General features: G+C 47.4%; 3 protein-coding genes and 1 long non-coding RNA gene across 22 annotated transcripts in view; all 4 read left to right on the top strand.

Moving 5' to 3' along the window:
- Positions 1-60: 60 nt before the first annotated feature.
- On the top strand, positions 61-1,427 carry LOC106746242 (tRNA 2'-phosphotransferase 1). Of its 4 annotated transcripts, none has more exons than XR_001374583.1 (2): positions 61-442; positions 803-884. XR_001374583.1 is itself a non-coding variant. In XM_014622599.1 (2 exons), the coding sequence occupies exons 1-2, from the start codon at positions 367-369 to the stop codon at positions 1,400-1,402; spliced, it is 609 nt and encodes a 202-aa protein (XP_014478085.1). In that variant the 5' UTR covers positions 61-366; the 3' UTR covers positions 1,403-1,427. The 4 variants fall into 4 exon arrangements, 3 of the variants coding, with proteins under 3 accessions (XP_014478085.1, XP_014478084.1, XP_014478083.1); XM_014622599.1 differs by having other exon boundaries at positions 61-375; positions 803-1,427; XM_014622598.1 differs by lacking the exon at positions 61-442 and adding an exon at positions 464-578 and having other exon boundaries at positions 803-1,427.
- Positions 1,428-1,537: 110 nt separating this feature from the next.
- On the top strand, positions 1,538-4,827 carry LOC106746239 (speckle targeted PIP5K1A-regulated poly(A) polymerase-like). 2 transcript variants are annotated; one of them, XM_014622593.1, is made up of 4 exons: positions 1,538-1,661; positions 1,878-1,963; positions 2,074-2,403; positions 2,488-4,827. In XM_014622593.1, the coding sequence occupies exons 1-4, from the start codon at positions 1,552-1,554 to the stop codon at positions 3,987-3,989; spliced, it is 2,028 nt and encodes a 675-aa protein (XP_014478079.1). In that variant the 5' UTR covers positions 1,538-1,551; the 3' UTR covers positions 3,990-4,827. The 2 variants fall into 2 exon arrangements, with proteins under 2 accessions (XP_014478079.1, XP_014478078.1); XM_014622592.1 differs by having other exon boundaries at positions 1,538-1,790.
- A 1,046-nt stretch (positions 4,828-5,873) lies between these two features.
- Positions 5,874-13,673, top strand: LOC106746291 (serine/arginine repetitive matrix protein 1-like). Of its 15 annotated transcripts, none has more exons than XM_014622718.1 (7): positions 5,874-6,204; positions 6,983-7,389; positions 7,659-8,372; positions 8,998-9,844; positions 10,120-10,180; positions 10,337-10,366; positions 10,632-13,673. In XM_014622718.1, the coding sequence occupies exons 1-7, from the start codon at positions 6,061-6,063 to the stop codon at positions 11,564-11,566; spliced, it is 3,138 nt and encodes a 1,045-aa protein (XP_014478204.1). In that variant the 5' UTR covers positions 5,874-6,060; the 3' UTR covers positions 11,567-13,673. The 15 variants fall into 15 exon arrangements, with proteins under 15 accessions (XP_014478204.1, XP_014478203.1, XP_014478214.1 ...); XM_014622717.1 differs by having other exon boundaries at positions 8,995-9,844; XM_014622728.1 differs by having other exon boundaries at positions 6,112-6,227; positions 6,765-7,389; positions 8,995-9,844.
- Positions 13,674-14,298: 625 nt separating this feature from the next.
- LOC106746294 overlaps positions 14,299-24,884 on the top strand; it is a 20,491-nt gene continuing 9,905 nt past the window's right edge. The window contains exon 1 of the long non-coding RNA XR_001374587.1: positions 14,299-17,075. This is a non-coding gene — a long non-coding RNA (uncharacterized LOC106746294). The remainder of the gene's footprint in view (positions 17,076-24,884) is intronic.

The raw sequence follows: 24,884 nt of genomic DNA, 5'->3' as shown, positions 1-24,884 counted from the left end.
CGACGCGCAGCGATAAATGAGCTATCTTAAGCGTAGCGCTTTGGACGTTCTCCAAAAATTATTCCAGAATGTTATTTCAAAATGATCTAAAACTTCGTCCAATGAAAAGTGTCGCCACTGTTCTGTTCACAAGTGTGCATGTACGCTATGACACAATAATGGCCTATGGAGGAGCATGTTCGAACATCCGGTAGTCGGGCATGATAAGAAGAGTACATTTTGGTGTCCGTGCAAACGCCTAGATACGATTCATTCCGTGCCGAAGACATGCTAGTCAAGTATATGCAATTATTGTGATTATAAATTGATGAGTATTCCGTAAACTTGCCATTTCCACAAGGAATACAAACATCAAGACGTATATCTATGACACAGGTGAGAAGATACCCAATTAGCTAGTCCGCGGGAATGTCGTGTGGTTTTGCTGCTTTTGTTTTCGCAGGTTAGTTCATAGTGACGTAATTCCGAGATGAAACAATGTCCTAAATATCTTGATTGCAATGGCATGTTGTATTCAGTTTATTAATGCAATTACCCCCTGAGATCACGTACGCGTGTAAGAGATGCTGATGTCGCAGGTCTTTGAATTCTTTATGAAAAAACAGGCAACGTGTTTAACATTTATCGTCGATCGTTCGTCGCTTACACTTCGTTTAACATTTCCTATATTTGTTTATATAATCATTTATATGCCAACTTTGTATCTGAACAGCTTCTAGTGTTTGGTACAAAGTTTTATGGATTAGTGAAAAGTCCCGTTTTTTGTAGCAAGTGTATATTACCTTCTTTATATTGTTTGCAGGATCGGGGTAAAGGTGACCTTGTTCTCAGCAAAAAGTTATCATATTTCTTACGTCATGGTGCTGTAAAGGAAGGTCTGACTATCAAACCCAACGGTTTTGTCCCGATAGAAGAATTGTTAAAGAAGTCATTGCCTAGTTACACCATTGATGATATCAAGAGAGTGGTGAAGAACAACAACAAACAAAGATTTACCCTAAATGATGCTGATGGCGTCTTAGAGATAAAAGCAAATCAAGGCCACTCCCTAAGCGACATAACTGAGTTGAGTTTAAAAGTACTTGAATCTGTTGATTTTGATATAATTCACGGGACTTATTTTAAACACTGGACGAAGGTAAAGACTGAAGGTCTGTCTCGTATGAGGAGAAATCATATTCATTTCGCTAAAGGATTGAATTCTATCAGTGGCTTACGCAAAACCGCAGAAGTCTTCATTTATATTAATTTCGATAAGGCCAAGAGAGATGGTTTAATATTTTTTGAGTCGGAGAATGACGTTGTTCTCTGTGCTGGAAATTCACAAGGATTTATTGGAACGACGTATTTTCTGAAAGCGATCAATAAAGATGGTCAAGCTCTAAGCTTTGATCGGGAATAATGGTTCTTGCTTTCCTTTCATTTCTCTAACATTGAAGAATTGATATTATCAGTTTAACCAAACTCAGCATAGTACAATAAATATCTATATATATGTGAGTGTGAGCCATTATTTTATAGCTCTAGTATATCTATCGAGTATTTTTGACAATGAATGCTGGAAAGTCTACTGAACCTGTTGAACACACAAGTAAACAAGTTGCTACTAGCTCGAATCATCATGAAGAAAGAACAGAGGAAGCTTTCTATCCACCGGAAAGGTCAGTTTGTGTTTGCCCCTTGCCAACATCCATATCGCGAGCCGAATTAGTATGCTTCCTCCATCAATTTGGAACAGTTAAAAGAGAACAATTCAGACGCAAATCTTTCATCATTGAATATTATAATAGGTAATTTATAGTATTCATGAGGAATGGTATTTATATGTTTATAAGTTTATGTATGCACTAAAATGTGTGGATGTTGTAATATTACAGTAAACCTGTTGAGCTATTGTTGAGTAAAGTACATTGGTTTCAAGGGGAAAAATTATGTCTAAGAAGGAAAGGTGAATTCGATAATGGTAAGGACACTAAAAATTTATCTTATATTGTCATACATATTGCTTTCCGCTATTTTTCCATGAAGATTCCATGATGTATGTTTGTTCACCTCTGTTTAAACTTTTCCAAGAAACGATCCCAAAGAAAAAGAAGCATTCACCGTCACAGATAGAAGCAGCCAAGAAGGCGGCGGAAAATGCAGATCCAATCAGTTACGTCAATATAAATCATGTTCTTGACAATAAGGTGGCTTTCGACAAGGAAATGACAGCGCTGTTGAATGAAATACAACTCAGCAACGAAGAATTGATGGGTAGATACAAGGTTATCTGTCCACATTTGAACGAGATATTCAGGCCGACTTTTCCGGAATGTCAAATCTTCAGCTTCGGTTCGACGGTGGCAGAATTGAGTTTTAAAGAATGTGACTTGGACATCTACATGTATCTCGGCAGAGTTGGTAAGTGAGATCTCATTGTGTGTTGTCATTATTTATGTTGGTGACATTTGATGAATAACGTTCCTTTCTTCCTCTTCGTTTAAGGTTTACCACCTATCTTCAATCAACCGAACGTGCCACAGCAAATGATAACCGCGATGATCTTCAAGAAAGTGAGGAAAGTCATGTATAGCTTGAGATACATCTTCACCGACATAATAGCGATCCCTAAAGCGAAAACGCCTATTATCAAGTTCCGTTATCTACCGACCAACGTTTGTTGCGACATCTCTTTCAAGAACGGCCTAGGGGTTTACAAGAGCCACTTCTTAAAGTATTGTGCGACGCATGAGCCCCGGCTGAAGCCGCTCATGTTGCTGATCAAATATTGGGCGAAGCATCTCGGGATCTCAGGCGGCGGCAGGATCTCCAACTACGGTTTGGTGTGCCTGGTCATCTTTTACTTTCAGAATGTCAATCTTCTACCGCCGTTGTTGGAGCTGCAGAAGAATTGCAGACCGGTGGTCATAAACGGCTGGCAGGTGAATTTCAACGAGAATACGCCAATACCGCCCACCACCAATAACTGCAGTATCCCGCAGTTGTTACACGATTTCTTCTCCTTCTACGCCGAGTTCACCTTCAATTCATTTGTCTTGTGTCTGTTGGACGGGAAGATATATCGGGCGATTGAGTTTGGGCAGGTGCACAACTTGCCCAATTACATGAACAGATACAAGAGCTACGTCTTGGAGAATAACGCCAGGAAATTGGACGTGAATAGGCCGATGTGCGTTCAAGATCCGTTCGAGCTCGATCAAAATACAACCGCGATCACGTCCGAGCGCGTCTTAGTGGCGTTTCAGCGTTGCTGCATGTTCAGCCTCGACGTTTGCAATGCCGTCCGTGAAAAGAATTACGATAACTTACTGAAGACGTTGTTCGGCACAGTGCCTCCGAACATGGTGCCACCGAAGAAGAAGAAGAAAGTCTACAAAGGAGTAATCACCGTTGGCCGATCCATCAAGGCCGGATTACCGGAGGATTTCGAGCAGCGCACGGACATCGTCGACAAGGATCAGTACATAAGGGAAAACTGGTACCACGTGGTCTTCAATCTGATCAAGGATATTTATGAGAAAGTCTTCAAGTTGCAAGTTAACGTATTTCTCGACCTCGAGACGAAGCAGAAGCAGATCGAGCCGTTGTCACATATGCACATCAGGAACAATCAGACAATCACGTTCCACTGTGCCGGCAACCAATGCGTATGGAAGAACAGGAAGAAGAATAACAAAACGCTCTTGGACGTACAGTTGAGCGCGCTGGAGAAAGAAGCGATCGTGTCGGATAAAGTATTGGAGCAGCTCAGCAAGCAGAACAACGATGGCGCACAATTGCTGAGTTTCATCTGCGCATTGGAAAAAAAGGTGGATCCAGTGGCGGTGGCTATTACGATGCACGACGAGAGTGCTGATAAGAGCGTTTACCGGCAGTTTGAGTGCTTCGCGGATAGTATGACCTCGAAGATAATCGAGAAAACGTTGTTGCACATGTTGCAATTTCAAAAGACCTACAGCCAATTGCTGCAAAACAAACAGCCATGATGGTCCTAAGGACATGATGTGCGTTACAGTCTTTCCTATAGTGCGCACGGACCAAAAGTCTAACGACTGGAACAATATAGATGTGTTGTACCAGCAGATTAAAAGGCATTGTAATATAATTTGAATCATGTTAAATTATCTTGGGAGATAATTCTTTGGGATCTCAAAGGACAATGTTTGCGTGTAAAATACAGGTCAGGATTATGGGTTGCGTAATAATGTTCTCTGATATTGCGTTTAACACTGCTGGACTTTTATTTTCTGTTTTCTACATCTGCGACGTACACTACGTGAAAGTCGTCTATCATTTTGTTATAGTTATTTATTTTACTATGAAATTGGTATTAATTTTACTTTTTTCTTTTTGGAGATAAAGACGCAAAGCTTCTATCAAGTGCTCCAATCAGCGTTCGGTTCTTGCAGCAGTGGTGAGATGTATTTTTGCAAGACTATTATGATCTTTATGATATTGTATATACACGAAGTACATGCAACACATTATTCTTTCGTCACGTTACATGGTCGTGTGTTATTTCCAAGCATGACCGTAAAGAAGTAAACTTTTGTAAGAATTAAAAAGCATATTCGTACGGAAACCCGATGTAAATCCACCTCAGCTTATTTATTTTATGTTTTCTTATCAGTTTCGGGTGCTTCGCATCACGACACCTTCCCGTGGAGTGGTTCTATTTGAACACTAAAATTATCAAACTTTGTCGAGTAATCGGTTTGTAATTTTTTCTTATAAAAAAGTTACTCCAATTTTTAATAGTACATTCTTTGAGATTAATCGTAATTTTTGTTGTAATGTGTGAACGAATAAATATTTTTTCCTGTGTATTATGTTTCTTTCTCAAAAATCCTATTTAAACTGGTCTCCGGTAGAAAGATATACGATAGTGTCGTGATGATTACAATAAGGTATTTTAAATCTTAAGAAATTGACCAATCATAGTCGAACAAGTGGAGAATAATTGATGATTATTTTGATTATTGTGATTGGTCAATTTCTTAAGACTTAGAGCTTAAATTCTCATTGTTAACCCCGTTTTAGTCCCCATCTAGAACAGATGCTTTAAGTCCTAAACCGTAAAAAATTGACCAACGACAGTCGATTATTCTCCTCACGTTTGACTACGATTGTTCGATTTCTTAAGGTTTAAGGCTTAAAACATTTATTGTAGACCGGGGTTTATATCAGACTCAGAATATGCTTGTTTTCTTGACAAATCTATGAAATCCAGCACATACTAAAAATTAACCAATCAGAACAAAGAATTTATAATATGTTACTAGGTCTCACTAGATCTAATAGAAAAACAAGTATCGTGTGACGCGGGCTTTAAGCAGTAAGAAATTGACTAATCACAATCGATTATTTTTTGGTCGTAAAAGAAGAATACCCTTAACTGCCATTGTTTTATGGTTCTGGAGCCCGATTTTTGAATTCGTGCGATTATGGCTTCTGCCCACAGTAACGCTTGCCGCGCGGCGGAAGTTCGCGCAGCAGCCAATAAACTTCTAGTTCATACCGAAAAACGGCATGTTGATTGGCTACCGTTCGAATTTCCGCCGTACGACAAGCGTTGTCGCGTCCTGTGGGCAGAAATCATGTGTTTCGTACATTAAAACTAAGATCCACTTAACGCTGCAAGTAGAGTGCCTCTGATCACTCTAGTTGCTAGCGTTTTGAAGCGTTTTAGTTTGTACGGATCATTGCATCGAGTTCCTGGTAAACAAGCGATGCACAATCGCGTCACATGATATCCAATGAACGTGCTATTATTTAGAAACAGCTGTACGCTTATTGGGTGTCACGCGTCGTGTGTCGCTTCGCGCATTGCGCTGGTTCGTCAGAGTCATTAGATTCTTTATTTTTCCGTAAGAATAACAGGTCTACTAACCTGCAGATCCGATTTAGACCCTATACACGGATCTAAATCGGTGTGCAGATTTTTACCCGTTTTTCAGTTGCGTTTTCTATATTTTTTTGCAATCTTTCTTTCTCCCTGTGTCTCTCGCTAATCTCGAATATGTTATTTACTTTATTTCAAGTACGAAAAGTGTATAGATGAGGGACTGTAACGACTGTTACGGATTGATGTTTTTCGCATCGATGGTGAAAATACATCGGAGACGCGTTCTTTCAACGATTGACAAGTTTCAAAACGACGCGTCGCAGATCTCGATGAAGACGATTTGTGTGCAACGACGTGTGCGTTTGTGCTTACGATAAGTGTATCTGATGTTATTTCACATAGAATCGTTCGTTTCCAATTGCACTTTATTTCTCGTCTTTTTCTTCCTTCGGAGCCTACGTCTATGTCGCTTTCGGGAAGCGAAGAGTGCTATGGAAATGGACATGGCTTAGGTTAACTTCTTTGTTGAGTAACATGGCGGGACTTGTAGAGAGAAACTTTGCGAAATCCACCTTTTTTCGACTCAGGATATTGTTTTAGCAACTTTTTGGAATTATGGTAATACGTTCCCGCATAGCTTTATTCTCCTTTTAATCGGTTCTAGATTATTGATTACGCATCGTCGGTTGCAAGGCAGTCGCGTTGAAAACTGTCGGATTGCTCCTTGCTGTAATGCTGTGGATTATCGACGAAACTTGGAAATTTTGTTAGTCATTTCATTGATTTAACGGTACGAACGGAGACTCGGCGGAAGACGTTTAATCATTCTTGAAGTGGTATCAAATATTATGTTTACATTTTGCTTTACACTGTGCTTCGACTGAACTATTGCAGCAATTAGAGCAGCTGTTTTCAGTAATTTCAGATTGGATTTTATGTGAAATTAAATGTTAAATATGGGATCTTAACTATAAATAGGAGAATCTCGTGTATATATATTTTGATGAATATATACTGAAGATGAACTGTGTTGTATTGTAGGTATGTTAAAGTAGTTACTGTAGTCACAAGTGAAAACAACGTGATCTTATATCCCTGACTAATTATTTAAGCTCATTATTTACTATACTTTAGTTTTACTTTGTGCATCCTTCTGAAATTGTAGTCGAGACAGTTCTCTCGATTACGCCAAATTATTGTGGCAATTGCAAATTGGTGAACAAGATGGGCGACGAAAATAATACAGAAGAGCAAGCGAAAAGCCAGCGAAATAAGGAGACAGAAAGTACTTGCAAGATATATGTGAAGCCACCTCACGAGATAATGAAGCCACCACCTTCATTGAAAAGTACCAACGACGATGTGCTGCGCGCTATCCTCAAGGAGATGCCGGACGAAGAGCTGCAGGAGTTCCTCAATGAAGAAGAATTCATGGAAGGACTGGATGTTGTGGATGCGTGGGAAGGTGACGAAGATAAAAATCGCGAGGCTGAACACCTCCCGGCGGACTCAATGGAGCAGCAAGAGAAGCCAGAATCTAGGTAGTTGACTGATTGTACAAATGACCTTTATATAATTTATTGTTACTTTACAGATATACAAAAATAAAGATGTTGTACGGGACGTTGTTATTACACACACACACACACACACACACACACACATTTACAGAAACACACACGCACGCACACGCAAGTGCAATCGCTGAGTAGAGAAATCACAATCGGCGCGGTGCGCGCGTTGTGCTTTCTTTAATCTGAGTTAGGAGCGAATTTCTCCCACTCGGATAAACCTATGTTAATTCCTCCAGGAAACGATTGGTGGCAAGAGCAGTGAATGATGGCGAGAGTAATTATAGGGAACGTCACCAGCGTCCGGCGCGCGAGCACAAAGGATCTAAAGACACGAAGGAACGCGAAAAGCCGAAGAAAGAAAAGGAAGAGAAGAAGCGCGAGGACAGCCAACGTCGAGATCCCGCCAAGAGCACCAAGGACATCGAGCGCGACAAGATCCGGACGAAGAGGGACACGGAGAGCAAGCTTCTTGCGGAGAAGGAGAAGGCGATCAAGCACCTGCTGGACTCGGACAATGTGGTGCCACCGGGGACAGAGGTCGAGGCCATCCAGAGCATCGCCGAGAGGCAGAATCTCGAGCGGGCGCAGCAGCGCGAACGCAGGAGCCGCGAACGGCGCAGGAGCGTGGACCGTTACGAGCGTAGAGCGAGCCCGCCGCGGCGCAAGAGTCCCGACAGGATCAACAGATCGAGTCCTCACCGACGTATCAGTCCGGAACGTCGCAGGAGCCCTTTCGGCAGAATGAGCGCCGAGAGGCACAGGAGCCCGCTGGGCTACAGCCCGGGCGGCAAACGCAGGAATTCGCCGCGTTATGTGTCCGACCGCAGGAGCCCCAGCTTATCGAGCCCGGAACGGCGAAGAAGTCCGCGACGACTCAGCTGGGAGCGGCGATCCAGCGCTGACCGACGATGGAGCACCGAGCGACATCGGAGACGCGACATGCACGAACGGTGAGGATATCAATTATTCTTAACGTCTCTGTAAAGTGTACTTCGTCTAGCTGTACTGAATAACTGTGTCGAATATTCGGCCAGACACCCACCCTTGGCTACCTCTTGGCCGGCGGGATACTCAACGTCACGTTATTCATTAAGCGAGATATTTTCATTATCTGCTTGATTTTTTAAGTCAATAAATCGAGTCGATTTTTCTCCGGCGAGTAACACGGCGAGTAACCACGAAGCTCGAGGATCCGCCGAGATTTCTGCTCGTGTTCGCCGCCGAATATTGTTGTGTATATATATATATATATATATATTGTGTTGTGTATATATATATTGTATACACACACACTCTTTTTCTCTCTGCACCGGTATCCCACAGGTCCGTCACCGCGTCCTGCGCGCGACCACTGTTTGCTTTAGATCTTTATTTACTTGGGTTGATACTTTAGTACGTGACCTCATTGTCACATATTGTCATATACATGGCATATGATACTTAATCTTACATTCCTGTTGCGTGTATTATGCCGCGTAAATTCGAATAAAAGCACACACTAGAGCCTACCGATGTCAGTCGATCGGCCGATCGTCTCGCAAATCTTGTAACCCGCTTGGAATTGTTTGTAAGAAGCCGGAGAAGCCGATCTCGCGATCGGAGGAGCCGCAGCACGGAACACCCGAGAAGAAGATCGAGCCGCTCGCCGATGAACCGGCGATACAGTCCACGTCGGCGCAGTCGTACGCGCAGCAGATCGCCGGAGAAACGGCCGCGCAAACGTTCACCCTTTATCAATGAATTGGCGCGACAGTTAAGAGACGAGTCGTTGAAGCCGCCGTCGGGCGGCAACGCGAACAGCAACAGCGCCGGCGGATATTCGGCGACGCCGATGCTCAACGTGCCCTACCAGTCGGACACAGCAGACACGGGCAGGCAAGTTCTCGGGGGACCGGTTTACATGCACCAGCCGGGCCCACGGCCGCCGTTACAGCCGCCCCCGCAGCCACCACCGCCTCCGCCGCCGCCGCCGCAGTCGTCGTCCGTCATGCCGGGTTTTATCAACTTCGAAATGCCGGTCGTGCCCATGACCTTCGAGATGCCGATTACTCCGCAGACGTTGCCCCCGGCGGACTACTCCTCCGGCCCGGTCATGTACAACCAGTCGAACGCCGTTTCCGTTCCGGCCCCTCCACCGCCACCCGGCGTCCACCCGCCTTTGCATCCTGCGTCGGCGTCCCCGCCCGAACCTGTTCCCGCTCCGATGGATCACGGCCAGTTGCCGTATAATCCGTCGCTCATGTCCTCTGCCCAACAGCCGATTCACCAGTTCGAAAACAAACCCTCGATAGCTGCCCTCGCCGCCGCCGCGTCGTTGCAGAGCTACGAGCAGAAATCGTCGTACAACAACGCGCCGTATCATCATCAGCTGCACGACCAACGACTGAAGACACCGGAACCGCCAGTCATCTCCAAGTCAAAAGTAATTGCCGCAATATGTATCATAGTGACGGGTATCTTATTTTCAAGAACGGCGGAACGACAGAATTATGCTTGTTCGTTTCTTCACGGAGTTTAGTAAGAAAGAATGTGCTGTTAATGTTGTTTCGTTTGTCATTTATCTCGATTACGATTTTTTTTTGCGAAAAGAGAAGGAGTGAGAGAGTGCGGATGTGTACAGGTGTATGTGTGTGTGAGAGAATGTGTGTGAGGGAGGAAGAAACTTAACGTGATGTTTTGTATGAATTGTTCTTGCAGCAATTCGAAAAGACCAGCTTGTCCAGTCTATTGGAAGCATCTGTCTCGGCCAAAGCAGCGAGTAGGTTTTTTTATTCGTTTTGACTGGTGCTTCGATTCGCTTAGAATCGACGACAGTCCTCTTTACCACCCGGCCACACTGGTGAAGAACCGTGTGGCCACGTGGGAGAAACTATACTAATTTTCTATATTTTTCTTTTCCATCGTGTCCTTTTAGATCCATCTAATATACCGGTGTTATATCCAGGTAAGAATTACGAAATTTTCAGTCGAAATCTTGCAATCGCTGTCGCGCGATCCACCACTATTAGAAGACTACTAGATAGTCGTCGGTATATTTTTTCATTATAAGAAAGAAAAAAAGAACGACAACGTTTTTCTCTATCTGTGACTCGCGATTGTGTGTGACGATCATAAGAAGCATGACATATACGACGTACATGCATTGCGACATGATCCAGTGTGCTAATGCCAGGCGCGTCTGTTCTGTTTTTCTCTGCCCAACAATATAGGATTCAATCCTGAAATAATGCGAAACTGCGAACAAGCACTGTGCCAGCTGCCGTACGAGGACCCGCGTTTAATGATGAAGGGTCGATTTTTCTACGTTCGCGACGAGGAAGAGACGAAATACGAGACCGAGGACCACGGCTCGAACTCGATACTGCTGCAGAAGAGCAAAACCGCGATATACTGGGATAATCAGGAGAACCCGGAGCAGTTAATGCCGGCCGCCTGCGTGAAACCGACCACTAATACGCACCAGAAAATCTGTCAGACGGACAGGGTGGTGACGGAGACGAAGGGCGTGCAGGTGTCCGTCGTCATGGTCGACAGCGGGTCGCAGGTTTACCCGCACGACATTCAGCAGGCGAACAGAGAGGAGAGGCGACCGATAATGGATCGTCTCGATTGGGGTATGCGGGAAACCTACGACTATGCGGCGTCCAAGTTCCGCGAGGACGATCTCAGGGTCCACCTGAGCAACTCTTCGCAGAGGCGCTCCTGGAACCGGCAGGTGTCTCCGTCCAGACGATCCGAGACGATCGACCACGAGCACCGTTCCGATCCGGTTGATCACGGCTCCAGGAACGTGAGAATGGACTCCCCGTTCAAGAACAGAGACAATTATCAAGGTCACCGAGTACGCGACCACTACGGCCGGTACTCGCCGGAGTACCACGGACGTTCCATGGAGCGCGACGACTACCACGAGCGAAGGAGTGAGCACAGTCGCGGCGAGAGCCCGATGGAACTGGAAGACTCCGATGAGAACCACCGCGTCGACGACGACGACGACGACTTAGTGACCGGCTATGCGTTCCAAAGGGAACCCGAGTGGCACGGAAGAGGGAGAGCGATGAGAGGTAAAGGTCACATTTACAGAGGAAAGCACTCGGGGGGCAGGCCGTATCGGAGTCGCGGAGGCTACCGGGGCAAGTTTTAAGACCGTTCGTCACACTGTTCGCGTCATCGGAGCGACGAGATCGCTTCTCAAGAACGATTCTCGGCGATGGTTACACGTCGGGCGACTTTGTCGAACGGTCCCAGGGATACTGTGCGCGTCTGTCGCGCACAGATGATAATCCACCGTTTTGTAATCCATTGTTTGTTATTGCACACAGGAAATAAAACGAGTCGCAAGAGCGGATAAGCACGCAGCGACGAAGTCACAACTTCCATCGTGCGAATGCCCGCCCGCGACGTTTATTCGTAATTATGGATGATCAGATGAAAAACTGTAAGCACGGCGCCTCCTTGAACATCCTCGACGCCGCATGAGCGGCGAGTCCCCCTTTGTCAAGAGATCAATTGTGCAATATCCCGGTGAAACCTGCGTCCCGCCGAGAGAAATAGAGAGAGAGAGAGAGAGAGAGAACACGCTGATGCTGCTAATCTGTGCAGAAGCTGTAACAGTATCTTAATTGTAACGTATACAACAACGTATGTAGAATCGTACACGTTGTATACGTTATCTCGTGTATCTGTACGAAAACTTTGGCAGACAAGCAAGAGAAGAAGAACGGACGCGTCTCTCGCCGTTCCGTCGTCCGAAGATTCGCACGCGGGAAACCAATGATACACGACGCACCGATGAGTGTTCGCCCGACGAAAAGAGAAGCTGCTCCATGGGACGACGTAGAAATCTTCCGAAGTGGGCGCGACAAGATGAGGACTCGAACGTTGAAATGGGTTCCGGTTTGTCAGCGACGGATACACCGGCACGGCTTATCGAATAAGCTTGCGCCGAGCACTTTGTTTCGTCGTGGAGATATTTTTATCATAGAAATAGATCGTCGTGTAGTGTCTGTGTGCGCGCGCGTATCCGCCGTTAGACCATGAATATACTCTCATCGGCCGGATCTCGCTCTCTTTGCGGGGACGCTATTTTAAGGCAGTTACGCTGGAAATCGCGTCACGTCGGTGTAGGACACGGGAAAACGTCCAGTCGGGCTGTAAATTTTTTTCTCTCGAATTGCGCGTGCGGCCGAGAGACCTTCGCATCTTGCGTGTGTATTGGTCGCTGACTGTGGTTAACAGCGGCGCGTGCTCTGCCGTTGCTCGTCGTGCATTGCGTCACATATGCAATGTGTGTGTGCGTATGCCGTGCATTCTGTAGAAATTCATCTTGCAACGGTCGGCCGGCACGCGTCATGTGCGATTTTTCCTCCTACCCGATAAGTTTTATCTCGACGTGCGCGCGCTCGCTCGCTCCTTCCCTCCTTCTCTCCCTCCCTCTCCTCCGCGGAAGGTATCGGGATTTTGCGCGGGGAAAAGTACTTGTTTTATCGTGCAGTGCCATCTTATCTCGCACGAGACGCCGGTAGTAACGGTCTCGTCGACGATAATCGTTACTAGCGATACTTTGCGAATATGCGCGCTGTTGTTTGCAAAGTTGTCACTCGTTTGACATTGTCCACACGAATCCCCCTTGTTGTCGTACACATCGAAAAATCCATCTGTTTTATTTTCCTTTTGCGAGCACTTCGCTCGATAAACATGATATGATGTTCGCAGACAAATGCGCGAAGTTCCCAAGTACTCTGTACTGAGAAGTATGATTCTTCGCCCGAAATCAAAGATTCGTAAGCGACGTTATATGTATCGTAGGGAGTATTTTTTTTTTTTTTAATATAATTCGCCTATCTATGTATATCGATATTATTCTCATTACTTTGTAGTTATATGCGACGTTAAGAGATCTTTATCCCTTAGGTTGGAGATCAGACGTGTCCCCAGAGTGCTGTAAATATGTAATAAACCTGTAAAAAGTTTGATCATTTGAAGAATTCGGAACCTTTACTCGCATAATTGCGTCCTATTTTTACAACCGTATTGGTTTACAGTTACATCTCCGTGCGAAATATAGGCGATCGTGTTTATTCGTTTATATTCTCGCCCGCAGGCAAGTGATTCGCTACAGTGATCCGAGTGACTGTACAGTATCTATTTGTAATAACGCGACTAATGTTCGAATTATGATATTATTGATACGAACGACTACTGTACCTTGCGGTTATAAAAAGGAACGAATAAAGTCTTTTCACAATTTAGCTGTGTACAAAGCATTTATTCGACTTTACGCGTCTAGGTGGAATAAAAAAGAAAAAAAGAAAAACAGCCTTACTCTTTTTTTTCTTTTTTTAAACTCGCAGCATAAGTCGCTAACGATGCTCCGCGGTGGTTAATTGCGGCGCGAGATGCATCGCTTTAATCTTCAAACGCGACGGTCCCTCGTCGAAATTGCTCCGGCGAGCAATTTACGCCGCAATTTCAAACGTTCGCCGCTCGGCGCGCGAACCTTCAATTCCGAGCGGGTGCACTCGATCTCGCTCGGCGGCCTTCCTCCTCTTTCGAGAGAGAGTCAACGCGTTATCGCGAGATCGCCACGTGTCGGCGGCAACGGCGAATTATGAATGAACAATCGGAGTTCCGACGCCGCGGCGTCGATCGATCGCGATATATCGCGGTCAATAATTGAAATTACCGCCGCGCAAGAGAGAGAGAGAGAAGACGACACGGCAGTTCTCACGAGGCTGGAAGGCGGAGGGGCGCATGCGCCGCCGGCGGCGCCATCGGGCGCGAATCGAGCGCGTCCGTTGTCGTCAAGCGGCGAGGCGGCGCGACCCGCGAAGGCCGCGCCGGAGTGAGTGCGCGCGCGCGCGCTCCCGTCTCCGTCGCGCCGTCTCGCGGCCGAATCGCCAAGCACTCGGCATGGATCCAGCTCCATGTTCGCCCGTGAAAGCGATGCGGTGTCCCCGCGGTTAGGTGGACGTGCGATTCTCGTGTGTGCTGCGGGTACGCGCTGCGTAACGCGTCGTGCGAGCCGTGACGTGCGACCGTGCTACGCCGGGGTCCCCGTGCTCGGCGTTGTTGACTCGCGCGCGAGACAGTGCGTCGTCGGACAACCTCGTTTCGTGCGTCTCCGTGTGGCGTGGCGGCACAGCAGCAGTACCGGCGGCTACGATCTCGACTCGCAGCAACGGCAGCAGCTACGAAGCGTCCACCCGCGAGGACCCCGTAGAAGCCGATCACGGCTGCGGCGCGAGCTGGCGAGGGGGACTCGTCGTCGGAGCGTGTCGGCGACGGCGGCTGCGGCGGCGCGTGCTGCGAGGACGAGGTGAATGCACGGCGGCCGCGGTGTGTGCCAGTGCTGGTGTGCGCGCTCGTCGCCCGTGGAAACCCGCCAAAACCCGCGGCCGCGAACAACCAACAGCACCAACAACAACAACAACGATATCGACATCGTCGCTACGAGGGGTCGGAGTATCTTCTCGGGTGCCGACGGCGACGACGACGACGGCGGCGGCGGCGGCGGCGACGGTGGTAGTAGTCGCGAGAGGGATCATCGTCTGAGCACTCACGACGCATTGCCGCAGCGACGACGTTGTTGTTGTTGTCATCATCATCGTCGCGGAGTCTCATCGTCGTCTCGACGCATCGGTGCGTTGCCGGTTAGCTGCGGCTGGAAGAAGTCGGCCAGCAGCGACTCCTGCCCAGCTCGCTGACAACGGCGGCTGCGTTCTGTTATTATTTTGCCGCGGTGCTTTTGACCCTTCGTACCGGGCGAGTTCATTGCGGCGCTGTCGCGGGGGTGTCAGTCGGTAGTAACACATCCACCGCGCTCTCTACCGCGTATCCTCCACCTCCGTCCGTCCGTGCGTTCGTAGCAGCGCCGGCGTCGACGGAACGGCCGACGACGCGGAGGATCGGGGCGCGTCCTTAAGAAGGCCGCTCGTCGGTCTCGCGGCTGCCGGGAGGACCCGACGGCACCGTGTTACCGGGAGCCAACGAGACGAGATCGCCGGACCACGTGATATACGGTCAGTCAGCAATCGTCCGCGTCATGCGGTGCACGCACCACGCTCGCCGATAAACCGTGTACCGCGCGCGCGCGCGTGTGTGTGTTCTGTGTATGTGTGTGTGTATATTATGTGTATGTGCGTGTGAGAGAGAGACTACTCGCGGAGACCGGCACGCGTCCTCCAGCTGTCTCCCAGCCGGGGGAGACTCGATAGTGCTTCGAGACGACGATTGATACGTCCAAGGGAGCGCGTTCCGGGACAACTTCAGCCGCCCGTTGGCTCTCGTGTCATTGAAGTATCTTCGCGGAGCGGAAGGCAACGAGGAGGAGCGAGAGGGAGGGAGCAAGGAAGAAGCCGCCGACTGTCAAAAACGGGCGTCGCGCGACGAGGTCGTCGGCCCGCCGGAAGTCGTCCGACATTTTAGCGGCGGTGAGAGACGAGAGCGGAGACCACGCAGGTGTCCACGTGTGAGCCACCGCAGTCATCGGCGACCATCAACCACCACCACCGTCATCGTTACCACTACCATCGGCAGCGTCGCCAACACCACTACTACAGTCACACCGTCGCTGTACCGCCACCCACCCGCGCGCGACTTTGATCGTCGCTTCCTCGGCCACTTCCCGCGCGCGAGAGAGAAGGAGAGACGCGCTGCTCGGCAGTTACACTCGAGAGTTTCACGGCCGCGACCCGATTGCGATCGGCGAAAGGAAAGAAGGCTCGCGAGAAGAGAGCGAAGAGGCGATAATCTCGCGTGCCTACGTGCGTGTGTGCGAGAGAGAGTCGCGATCGGAACTCGCGCGTCTCTCTCTCTCCGTCGGTGGTCGTACAGTGCTTGCGCGTCGTGCCGCGCGTGCTACGTCCTTCTCGTTGTCGTGTGTCGTCATCCGCGCGCAGCGGCGTTCTCTCCCGCGCCCGACAAAGAAAGCGCGAGAACGAACGAGCGAGCGCTCTCTCTCTCGTGCATCCCAGTGACAGCGGCACGACGCCGATAACCGCGCGCGCGAAGGTGCCGTTCCTCACCGCCTTCAGTGCCGTTCTCAGCGACGTGAGTTCTTCTCTTTCGCACGCCGCGGAAAGTACGTCCCGTTTTCGTCTCCCTCTCCGCGCGCGCGATAGAGAGAGAGAGTGAGAGAGGGAGGAAGGAAGGAAGGAAGAAAGGAAGGAAGGAAGGAAGGAAGAAAGGAAGGAAGGACGGAAGGAAGGAAGAGCGACAGAGAGAGAAAGAGAACGGGATCCCTCTTCCTGGTTTCTCTCCCCCTGAAGTGCGCGACTGTCGGGCAGTGGTGAAAACCGTGGTGCCGCGCCGTTCTACGTATACATATGTATATACATGAGTATACTCGCATCGTCGTTGTCGCCCAGTGTTCGCGAACGTGCTACTCCGGCGTGTGTTGAGTTTTCTTGTTTTCTTCGGCGACCAACCGACCGGACCTACCTGCCTGCTTGCCTGCCTCCGCCCCCCTCCACGCGTCAGTCTCTCTCTCTCTCACTCTCTCTGTCTGTTACACTCGGCCTCGCCAGCGTGTTTTCGAATATCGTTCGCGACGACGGCGACGACGAGGAGGAGAAGCTGACGGCGAGTGCGGCGGACAAAGAGAACGCGCTTCTGCATTCGAGGGGGACACGCATCTCGAACGCATATTCAAGGTACGTGTGGTCTGTGTGACTGTGTGTGTGCGCGCAATGTGTGTATCGATTCGCGCGAAATTTTCCGCTTGCGAAATCGCCCGCGCAGTTTTGAGGTTAGGTCGGCCGCGCGAAAGACGCGAAAAGTTGGCTCCTTTCGGCCGCGCTCCCAGCACGCTATCGATACTTAAGATGGAGTGGATTCGTACGTGAGATTCAGTGGAGGGAGGGAGGAAGTGAGGAGGAAAAATCGCGAGGAAGCATGGGGAAAGTCGTCGCGAAGCTCGATCCGACGATCGAGGAGTAACGCGTGTCGCCTCGCGCGCATTGTTTACGCATTCGTTCGCTCCTTCCTTCTTTCCTTCGTCCGTCGCTTCGCTCGTTTGTTCGTTCGTCACGTACACGCGCGTGTGCGCGTGCCTCGCGTGTGCTGCCGCCGAAAATGTGCGCGAAGACGCCACGGGCGGAAAGTCTCGAGTGAAAATGCGAAATCGCGCCGACCGACCGTGCGCTTCCTGCCGTGCGAGGCGGACCTAACCTCAAAGCTCGTCGCGACAGGTACGTACGCCTTCGTTGTCCCTCTCTGTCGCTTCGCGCTGGGGCTCTCGTCGCGCGCACTCTCCGCGAGTCCCGCTCCTTCGGAGCGGCCGCTGCCCGCTGGAAAACAGCTGTTTAAGCGGCGCCGCGAGCGGCGAGCTCCGTGCTGTTTTTTTCGTTGCCGTGATCTCTCTCGCTCCGTGGCGGAGGCCTCGCGAAAATTCACGTAACGTTCACGCGAACGGACGCGGTGTTCCGTACTGTCGAACGTCTGTCGAAGACGGATGTGTTCTTTTTTTGTCGCGATTTCCAATACTCTTTGTAATTCTCTTTGATTTAATTTCGCCCTTTTTTTTCTTTTGCTGTACTGGCTGCACTAGAAGACAAATCCATTTTTCTTTTAATTCGTCTTCGTTCAGGTTTTCACATTCTATGGGCCGCATTTATTATTCGTTAATACGAGTAAAATTGTCGTGTTTTCGTTATCATGGGTAAAAACATGGAGATCATACTCGAACTTTGAAATTGTACAGTGGTGAATAGAAACGTTGATATATATATATTTTTTTTTTCATAGGTTTCGCAATGCATCTCGTATCCAGTAGGAAAATGTATCTCTTGAGAATAACTAGGAAACACATTCTCCTGTTGACACGGGATACATTTCGAAACTTATCCAGAGAAAAGTGTCACAACCTTTCTATTCACCACTGTGCCGACTTTAATCCTCGTAGACTGATCTGTGACCCGTTATGGAACTGTTTGGAAAGGTTTCCCTAGAAAGCACAATAAAAGTCTAGGGAATAATTGATCAATGCCGATCGGGGAAGCCTTTTCGAATATTTCACTAATATATGCCCAGTTCCAAAATAAGTATCCTGAATTTAGCGATTGTCTTTTTTTTCGGGATTATAACACTATCAGTGCTTAGACGGGGGAATTGAGTTAATCAGAATTAATCAGCGTCGGTGCAATTTGACCAGTGTCTGACCAGTCCGTCCGTTCGTCTGTCAGTTGATTGTTTAATCGGTAGTCCTGAATTCATTTCTTCCGTTCTTTTTAACGCTCGTTATTGCGCCGTGCACTCGAACCTCGTCATCCTCGACTGAAGCGTATCAATGCGTCAATGCCGCTCCGAAATATCTCAGACGGCCCCGCACCGCCAACGCGCGCCGCTGCCGCCTCCTGGGAGAGAGAGAGAAAGAGGATTCCTCGGAACTGAACAGACCTCATCTTCCGCTCGTCGTCGTCGTCGTACGTTCACGCGAAACGGACGGTCAGGAATACAACGCCGGGATGTATATAATGCACGCTTGAAGGCGCACCGCGCGCTCCCGTCCATCCGTCCTTGCGCCGCCGCGTGTTTCGTATTATCGCGCAATCGCGCCGTTAAACCGCGAGTGATAGGTAACCGGGGCGGTGTTACCGCTGCCTCGCAATCGCAGCAGCTGCCGCCGCCAAGGGCCGAGGGATGAAACGGTACGAGGAAACACACAAACGGGGGAAAAAATACGACGATGTAGGGCGAAATATAAAATAGAACGACGAAATACAAACACGCGGGGCGCGTGGGGGCGCGCGCGCGGTGGAAAGTGAAATATAAAATAGAACGGTGGTGGAAGTAAAAATACACGAGATGAAAAATGGAATGTAAACTGGAGCGATGAGAGAAGTATCGAAAATTCTTTCAAATGTGCCCGACTGATGACAACGATCTGCCGCGGTCCCAAATGACGACGATATTCGACAATTTTAAAAACGATCGCGAACGCGCGCGACGTTGGAATGAAAATAAATACGCGCTTAAGACAGTCGTTCCGGCAGAGTACTGGATTTTCTCAGTGGCGATATCAAGGGGCTCCTTCGGCTTCTATTATTTATTGAGATTAAAAGACTTTCCCATAACTTTATTCAACTATCTGAATAATAATGTTCATTTTGTGCGTGAAATTAAAACAAATATACAATATTACAAACATGGAGATATTACTTATTTTTCATTTTTCTTATTAATACTTTATATTTTTACGTCTGTTGAACTAAAGAAGTGCGTACATAATAGAAAGTGATATATATATTTAAATGTATAAATGTATTTAAGTGTGTGTGTGTGTGTCGCGGACGTTTTACTATTAATTGTAAATTTTCAATGACTGTATCTTCAAAACGGTCAAAAATTCTGCGACTCTATATTATAGCTTCTATTATCATAGTCGTTTTTCTTTAAAATCCTAAATCCTGTGGTTTAAAAGAAATTAAAAAGAGAAGTTAAAATATTTTAACCTTAAGGAACACATATAAAAAGTGTCATTTTCGTCTGCGAATATCTCAGCTTCCGAATCGTTTTCTAACTTTACAAACATGTAGACGGTACTTCTATCAATACGTAGCTAAAATTTTAAAGGATCCTAAGAAAATAGTTCGACGGAACCAACTACCTTAATAAACCACGTGCGGCGGTCGGAATTGTTCAAACAGTCGCGCATTCGACATTCCACCGGGCCCTCCTTTCCTCCTGCCCGTCGGCGAATCTTGCGATCCGTTAACGTGGTCAAAAAATTTTATTGCTGCAAAAATCCTACAGGTGGCAACACTGTGAAAGGTGTATCTCAACGATACCGCGCGATACCTTCGAGCAGTTGCGTCGCGCGCGCGTTTCGCATTATCGCGCAATCATGTTATTGCGCGCGCGTCCCCTCCGAAAAATTGATAGAGCCGCAACCACGGGGAAAACCTGGGAAGAACGACAGCGGTGACCGTCGGATATACCGCGAATCTCTCGGACGCACGAGGCTTCTCCGCGAGAATAAATTGATCCTGAGAAAGCGCGTATCAATGAAAAGAGAGAGAGAGAGAGAGAGGACGTTTTATCGCGTCTTCTCGTCGTTCCCCCGCATCTTCGATGATGTGTCGTACTTGTCGCTCGGTAATCGGATTAATGATAAATCCGCGCCTTGTATTTACGTTATTACGTAAAAATGCAGCCGGTCTCTCTCTTTTTCTCTTCCCCTCCCTCAGCTCCCTTCTCCCTCCTTTCCTCCCTCTCCCTTCTTCCATTCCTGCGGCACGGCGACGGCGGTTCTGTCGATCGCGCGCGCGATGTATTTTCGGCCATCGATCTCCTCCGTCCACGTGTACGTGCATGGCTTTCCGAAATAACATCCTAATTTTGGTGCGGCGACGTTATTATCAGTTTGATATTAAATTACGTGCCTCGAATCAATAGCTCCCGTGCTGAGCGAGTGAACGCATAGCGCGCGATTACGACGCTGGGACGGTGGTAGAGCGAATCTCTTTCTCTATGTGTGTATATGCGTGTTTCTTTTTTTCTTCTTTTCTTATTTTCGCAAATCGCCGAGGAAGAAAGCGTCCGATGACGGTTGGGAGGGAAGGAAGGGGGTTTTCCTTCTCCTGCGCGAAGAAGAAGAAGAAGCTCGTCGTCGCGGTCGCATTCATTGTCAGATTTCCACCTTATTGATTTGCCACGACTTTCGACGACGCGCCGGGACGCTAACAATGCCGTGTTCCCTGGAACAACGTTGAGTCACGGCGCTTACGTGCCGTACTTAAAACAAGAATGTGGCACGCTCGTATTGATCACAGTGTGATTTCGCGTCTCTGTACGTCTTCCCGTTTCTCTGAATGACGGATTCGGAATGCACTGCATTGTCTTCTTCTCCGTGCGGCTTACAAACTAATTACGATCGTGCAGCGCGAATTGAATTTTTTACGCGACAGCCTGCTGACGCGCGCGCGCACGGCGAGGGCTCACCTATGCGCACGTGTTGTCGTTTCCTGCACTTCCTATGCATCTCCTATGTAGGAAGAAGAAATTATTATACCGCGAAGAAAAGCGATTGCTCAGTTTATTTCTTTTTTCTTTTAAAATTAATGATGGTTTTGAAAAGGGAATAATTTTTCTTGATAATAGTATTAAAGTATACACTTACCATAAATATTAGGGAAACTCGTTATTTCATTTACTCGAAAGAAAAATTTGTTCCTTTTTCAAGAATATTAGAAACATTATTGAAGAAAAGTTAAATTCGATTAATTAGAATAAGTAAATCGGTGTTTTAGTTTTAGCGTTATAATTTAATATTCTTGATTGAAGTATTAAATTTACTTAGATTCAGAATATATTTTGAATAAATTTAATACTTATGATGAATATGCGATATACTTGCCGATATATGAACTTATGCAATAAATAATTTTGTGTTAAGACGGTCCGCTTTTGTATTACTCTAACATGGAGAATGTGTTAAAAAATACACGAATATATTTGGTGTACTTTTTAATACAGATCGTATACTTTTTAACAAATTCTCTTTTGTATCTTATATTAACACGATTCTAGTGGACAGTTTATGACACAAAATTTATTACTCTATATGAAATATTTGAAACAAGTACTGTTTACTCTCGAATGCAGCATGGATTTTTCTGTGTGCGCGCATTATCGAGAAAGTAGTTATTATCGAAAACACAAGTTTTTCTCCTCGCGGATCGACTCGCCTCAGACCAATCAAACAACCGGCGGGAAGTCGCGTGTCCTCACTGAGGTTAATCGACGTCCAGCTTCAAGTTCTTTGACGAGGCACACGCTCTTGAGTTTGCTTCTTCATTCTGCGATTACGTCGCGCGAAGTTCAATGGAAAAAAATCAGACTCTGATAAAACGACGACGGTTGTGATGCAATACGTGGATAACACGTGGCGAATAAAGAGAGAGAGAATAACTTGCTCTCACATACATATGCGCCATACGCGCGCGCGCACATACACACGCGTACTTTGGAATTAAGAATGCTGACTCTTGAAAGATGGCCGTTGCGATCTTTTCTCTCTCTCTCTCTTTTTTTCTTTCCTTTCGATGCGACGCGACGCTTGCTTAATCAGCGTTGGCGCGTTTCCTTATCGTTTGGAGTGTGTACTGTGACTGATTCACCCGGCTCTCTCTGTGCGTGATACCTCTAATCGTGAAATTGAAACGGACTTGCTTCGTGCACCGCGATTGCGTTTCTTTTTCGGCGCTTTCGCAACTTGGGCGCGCGCGCGCTCTCGAGTGGAAGGATACTCGGGGCGCGAAATCGCGCATGAGCGCGGCGGCGGCGGCGGTATCGATGGTAGGTCAGTTACGGGCGACGATTTATCGGTCGGGGTTATACACTCGGCCCGTGCTCTTTAATATTCGACACTCGCCGGTGAGACGATGTTTTTCGAATTTTTTCGGCTTATCAGCGGCGGCGGTCGCGCCTTCGTTTGCACAGAGAAAGAAATCGCTCGCTGATAAAACGCACACGCAACATGCGTGCGCTCGCGAGACGGATGCCCCTCGGCGCGATTACTCCGCGCCGCATTGTCGCACCCCCTCCCCTCCTGCTGCCCCTTCTGCCGTCCCTCGGAATCTTATTGAGCCTTGGGGAGATGGAGAAAATTTCGCAATCGCAGAAATTGGGGCGCCGGTGCGTCGGCGTCTCATCCGATGTCTCTCGTTCGCGTAAGACGCGACGATCGGATTGCAACCAGAGTCCTGCAAATCAAGGCAACCATGCATATCTCTTGCGGGATGGTTAACAAAGATTTTTGTTGGACAAGCATGAATAAATCAAAAATCGTGCCACCGCTTAGAAATCTAAGAAAAACCCATAGGAATGCTAAAGGACGATGAATAAAATGAGCCCTCAGAGTGGCAAATACAATCGGTATATTTTTTTGTAGTATTTGAGCTGCTGAATCTGATTCTGACCTTTTAAAAAATGTCAATTCGTCGGGAAAATATTAAAATTAGCAAATGAAGCTATTAAACTTTTAGTGCCGTAAATTATTACTGTTGAACTTGACGAACGTATTCATTTGTGTGTTTTCCTGCTAATGAAATATAATAATGCTTTCATCTCTAATAATTTATATTCTGACCAGCCCACGTTCCTGCATTTCATACAGCAGACCTTTTTATAATCACATTCTCGTAACCAAAATGTATCTATCTTCTATTAATTTTTTTTCAATACTTGGTTTTTTCTTTCTTAGTATGTTCTTTTTTATGTAGACGTCTGTTTAAAATTCCAATACATACATACATATCGTGTATATATATATATATATATATATTCTTCTATATATAATATATAAATTTCCGTTCATTAAAAGTATTTTATTACTGTAGTATTTTACCACTGGAAATTGTAAGATTTGTGCAAAAAATATTTTTAAGCACCAAGACCCGTTTTGATCGAACAACGAACACTTTTTCATTTCCAAATCGTGGGCAAGCGAGATGCTACGTGAGATTTGTGGAAATTCGCATCTCAGGGTGCCAACTTGTGCGGACCTACCTCGAGGGTTAAGGTCGGTGAATTCGATCACAGTCGCGCACATTTCGCTTCTTGTCCCGTTACCCTTTTCAAACCACGTGCTTACGGCGAGTATTCTCGTAAAATTCTGACCTTTCGTCATATGCGACGGTCACCGAAAGGATTATTTGACCTTTCGGCCAGCGCACGCGTCTGCCCAATTAAGAAGAAACTAGTGCCCGATAACAATGTCTTTTAATAAATTCGTGTTTGCTCTCTTGAAGTGGCGCGCGCGGAAGAGGAACCGTTCGGTGGCCCCGCTGAGAGCGCGATTATCATTGCGTTACAACGTTAATGAACATGCCATACGTAATTTCCACTGCACGATAAATGGCGGAATCGGCGGCTTCATGTTTACATCTGTTTTTAGCGGGGCGGTCTGGTATGACGGTCGTCGCAATTAAATTTCATACATGCGAGGTAAACAGACGTTTGTTTAAAATTCCAATGGTACATACATACATACATACATACATACATACGTACGTGCGTACGTACGTACGTACGTATCGCGAGCTGGTCGATTTCCGAGTTTCAGCGAAATTACGGCCGCGAAATATCGCGCAAACGCGATGATGCGCTCGCTGCCGCGCGCGGCTTCCCGCTCGTAGAAATAATGATTCTTCCTCTCGTCTCCTCTCTGGCGTTTCGGGATCAGGACGAGGACGGCGTCTTCGTCTAGATGTTTCGCGCGAAGCCCGCAACGTTGCGATCCGACCGCGAAATTTCGAAAAGTCGGATATCTCATACCGAGGCAATCAATATTCGCCGATATGCACAACGAAATCGGTTTCCGTTTAATTTAGCAACGCGCGCCGGAAACAAACGTGCAACGGAAAAGGAAGAAGAAGGAAACGACGAAGAGCACAGGGTAGCGTTCATTAGCGGACGGATAACACGCATTTTGCGTGAAAGTGCCCCCCCCCCCCCCCCCC

Source organism: Dinoponera quadriceps, unplaced genomic scaffold, assembly GCF_001313825.1.
Source record: "Dinoponera quadriceps isolate SergipeBrazil2010 unplaced genomic scaffold, ASM131382v1 scaffold566, whole genome shotgun sequence".
NCBI classification, from domain to species: Eukaryota; Metazoa; Arthropoda; class Insecta; order Hymenoptera; family Formicidae; genus Dinoponera; species Dinoponera quadriceps.
This window is presented reverse-complemented; position numbering and strand designations above follow the sequence as displayed.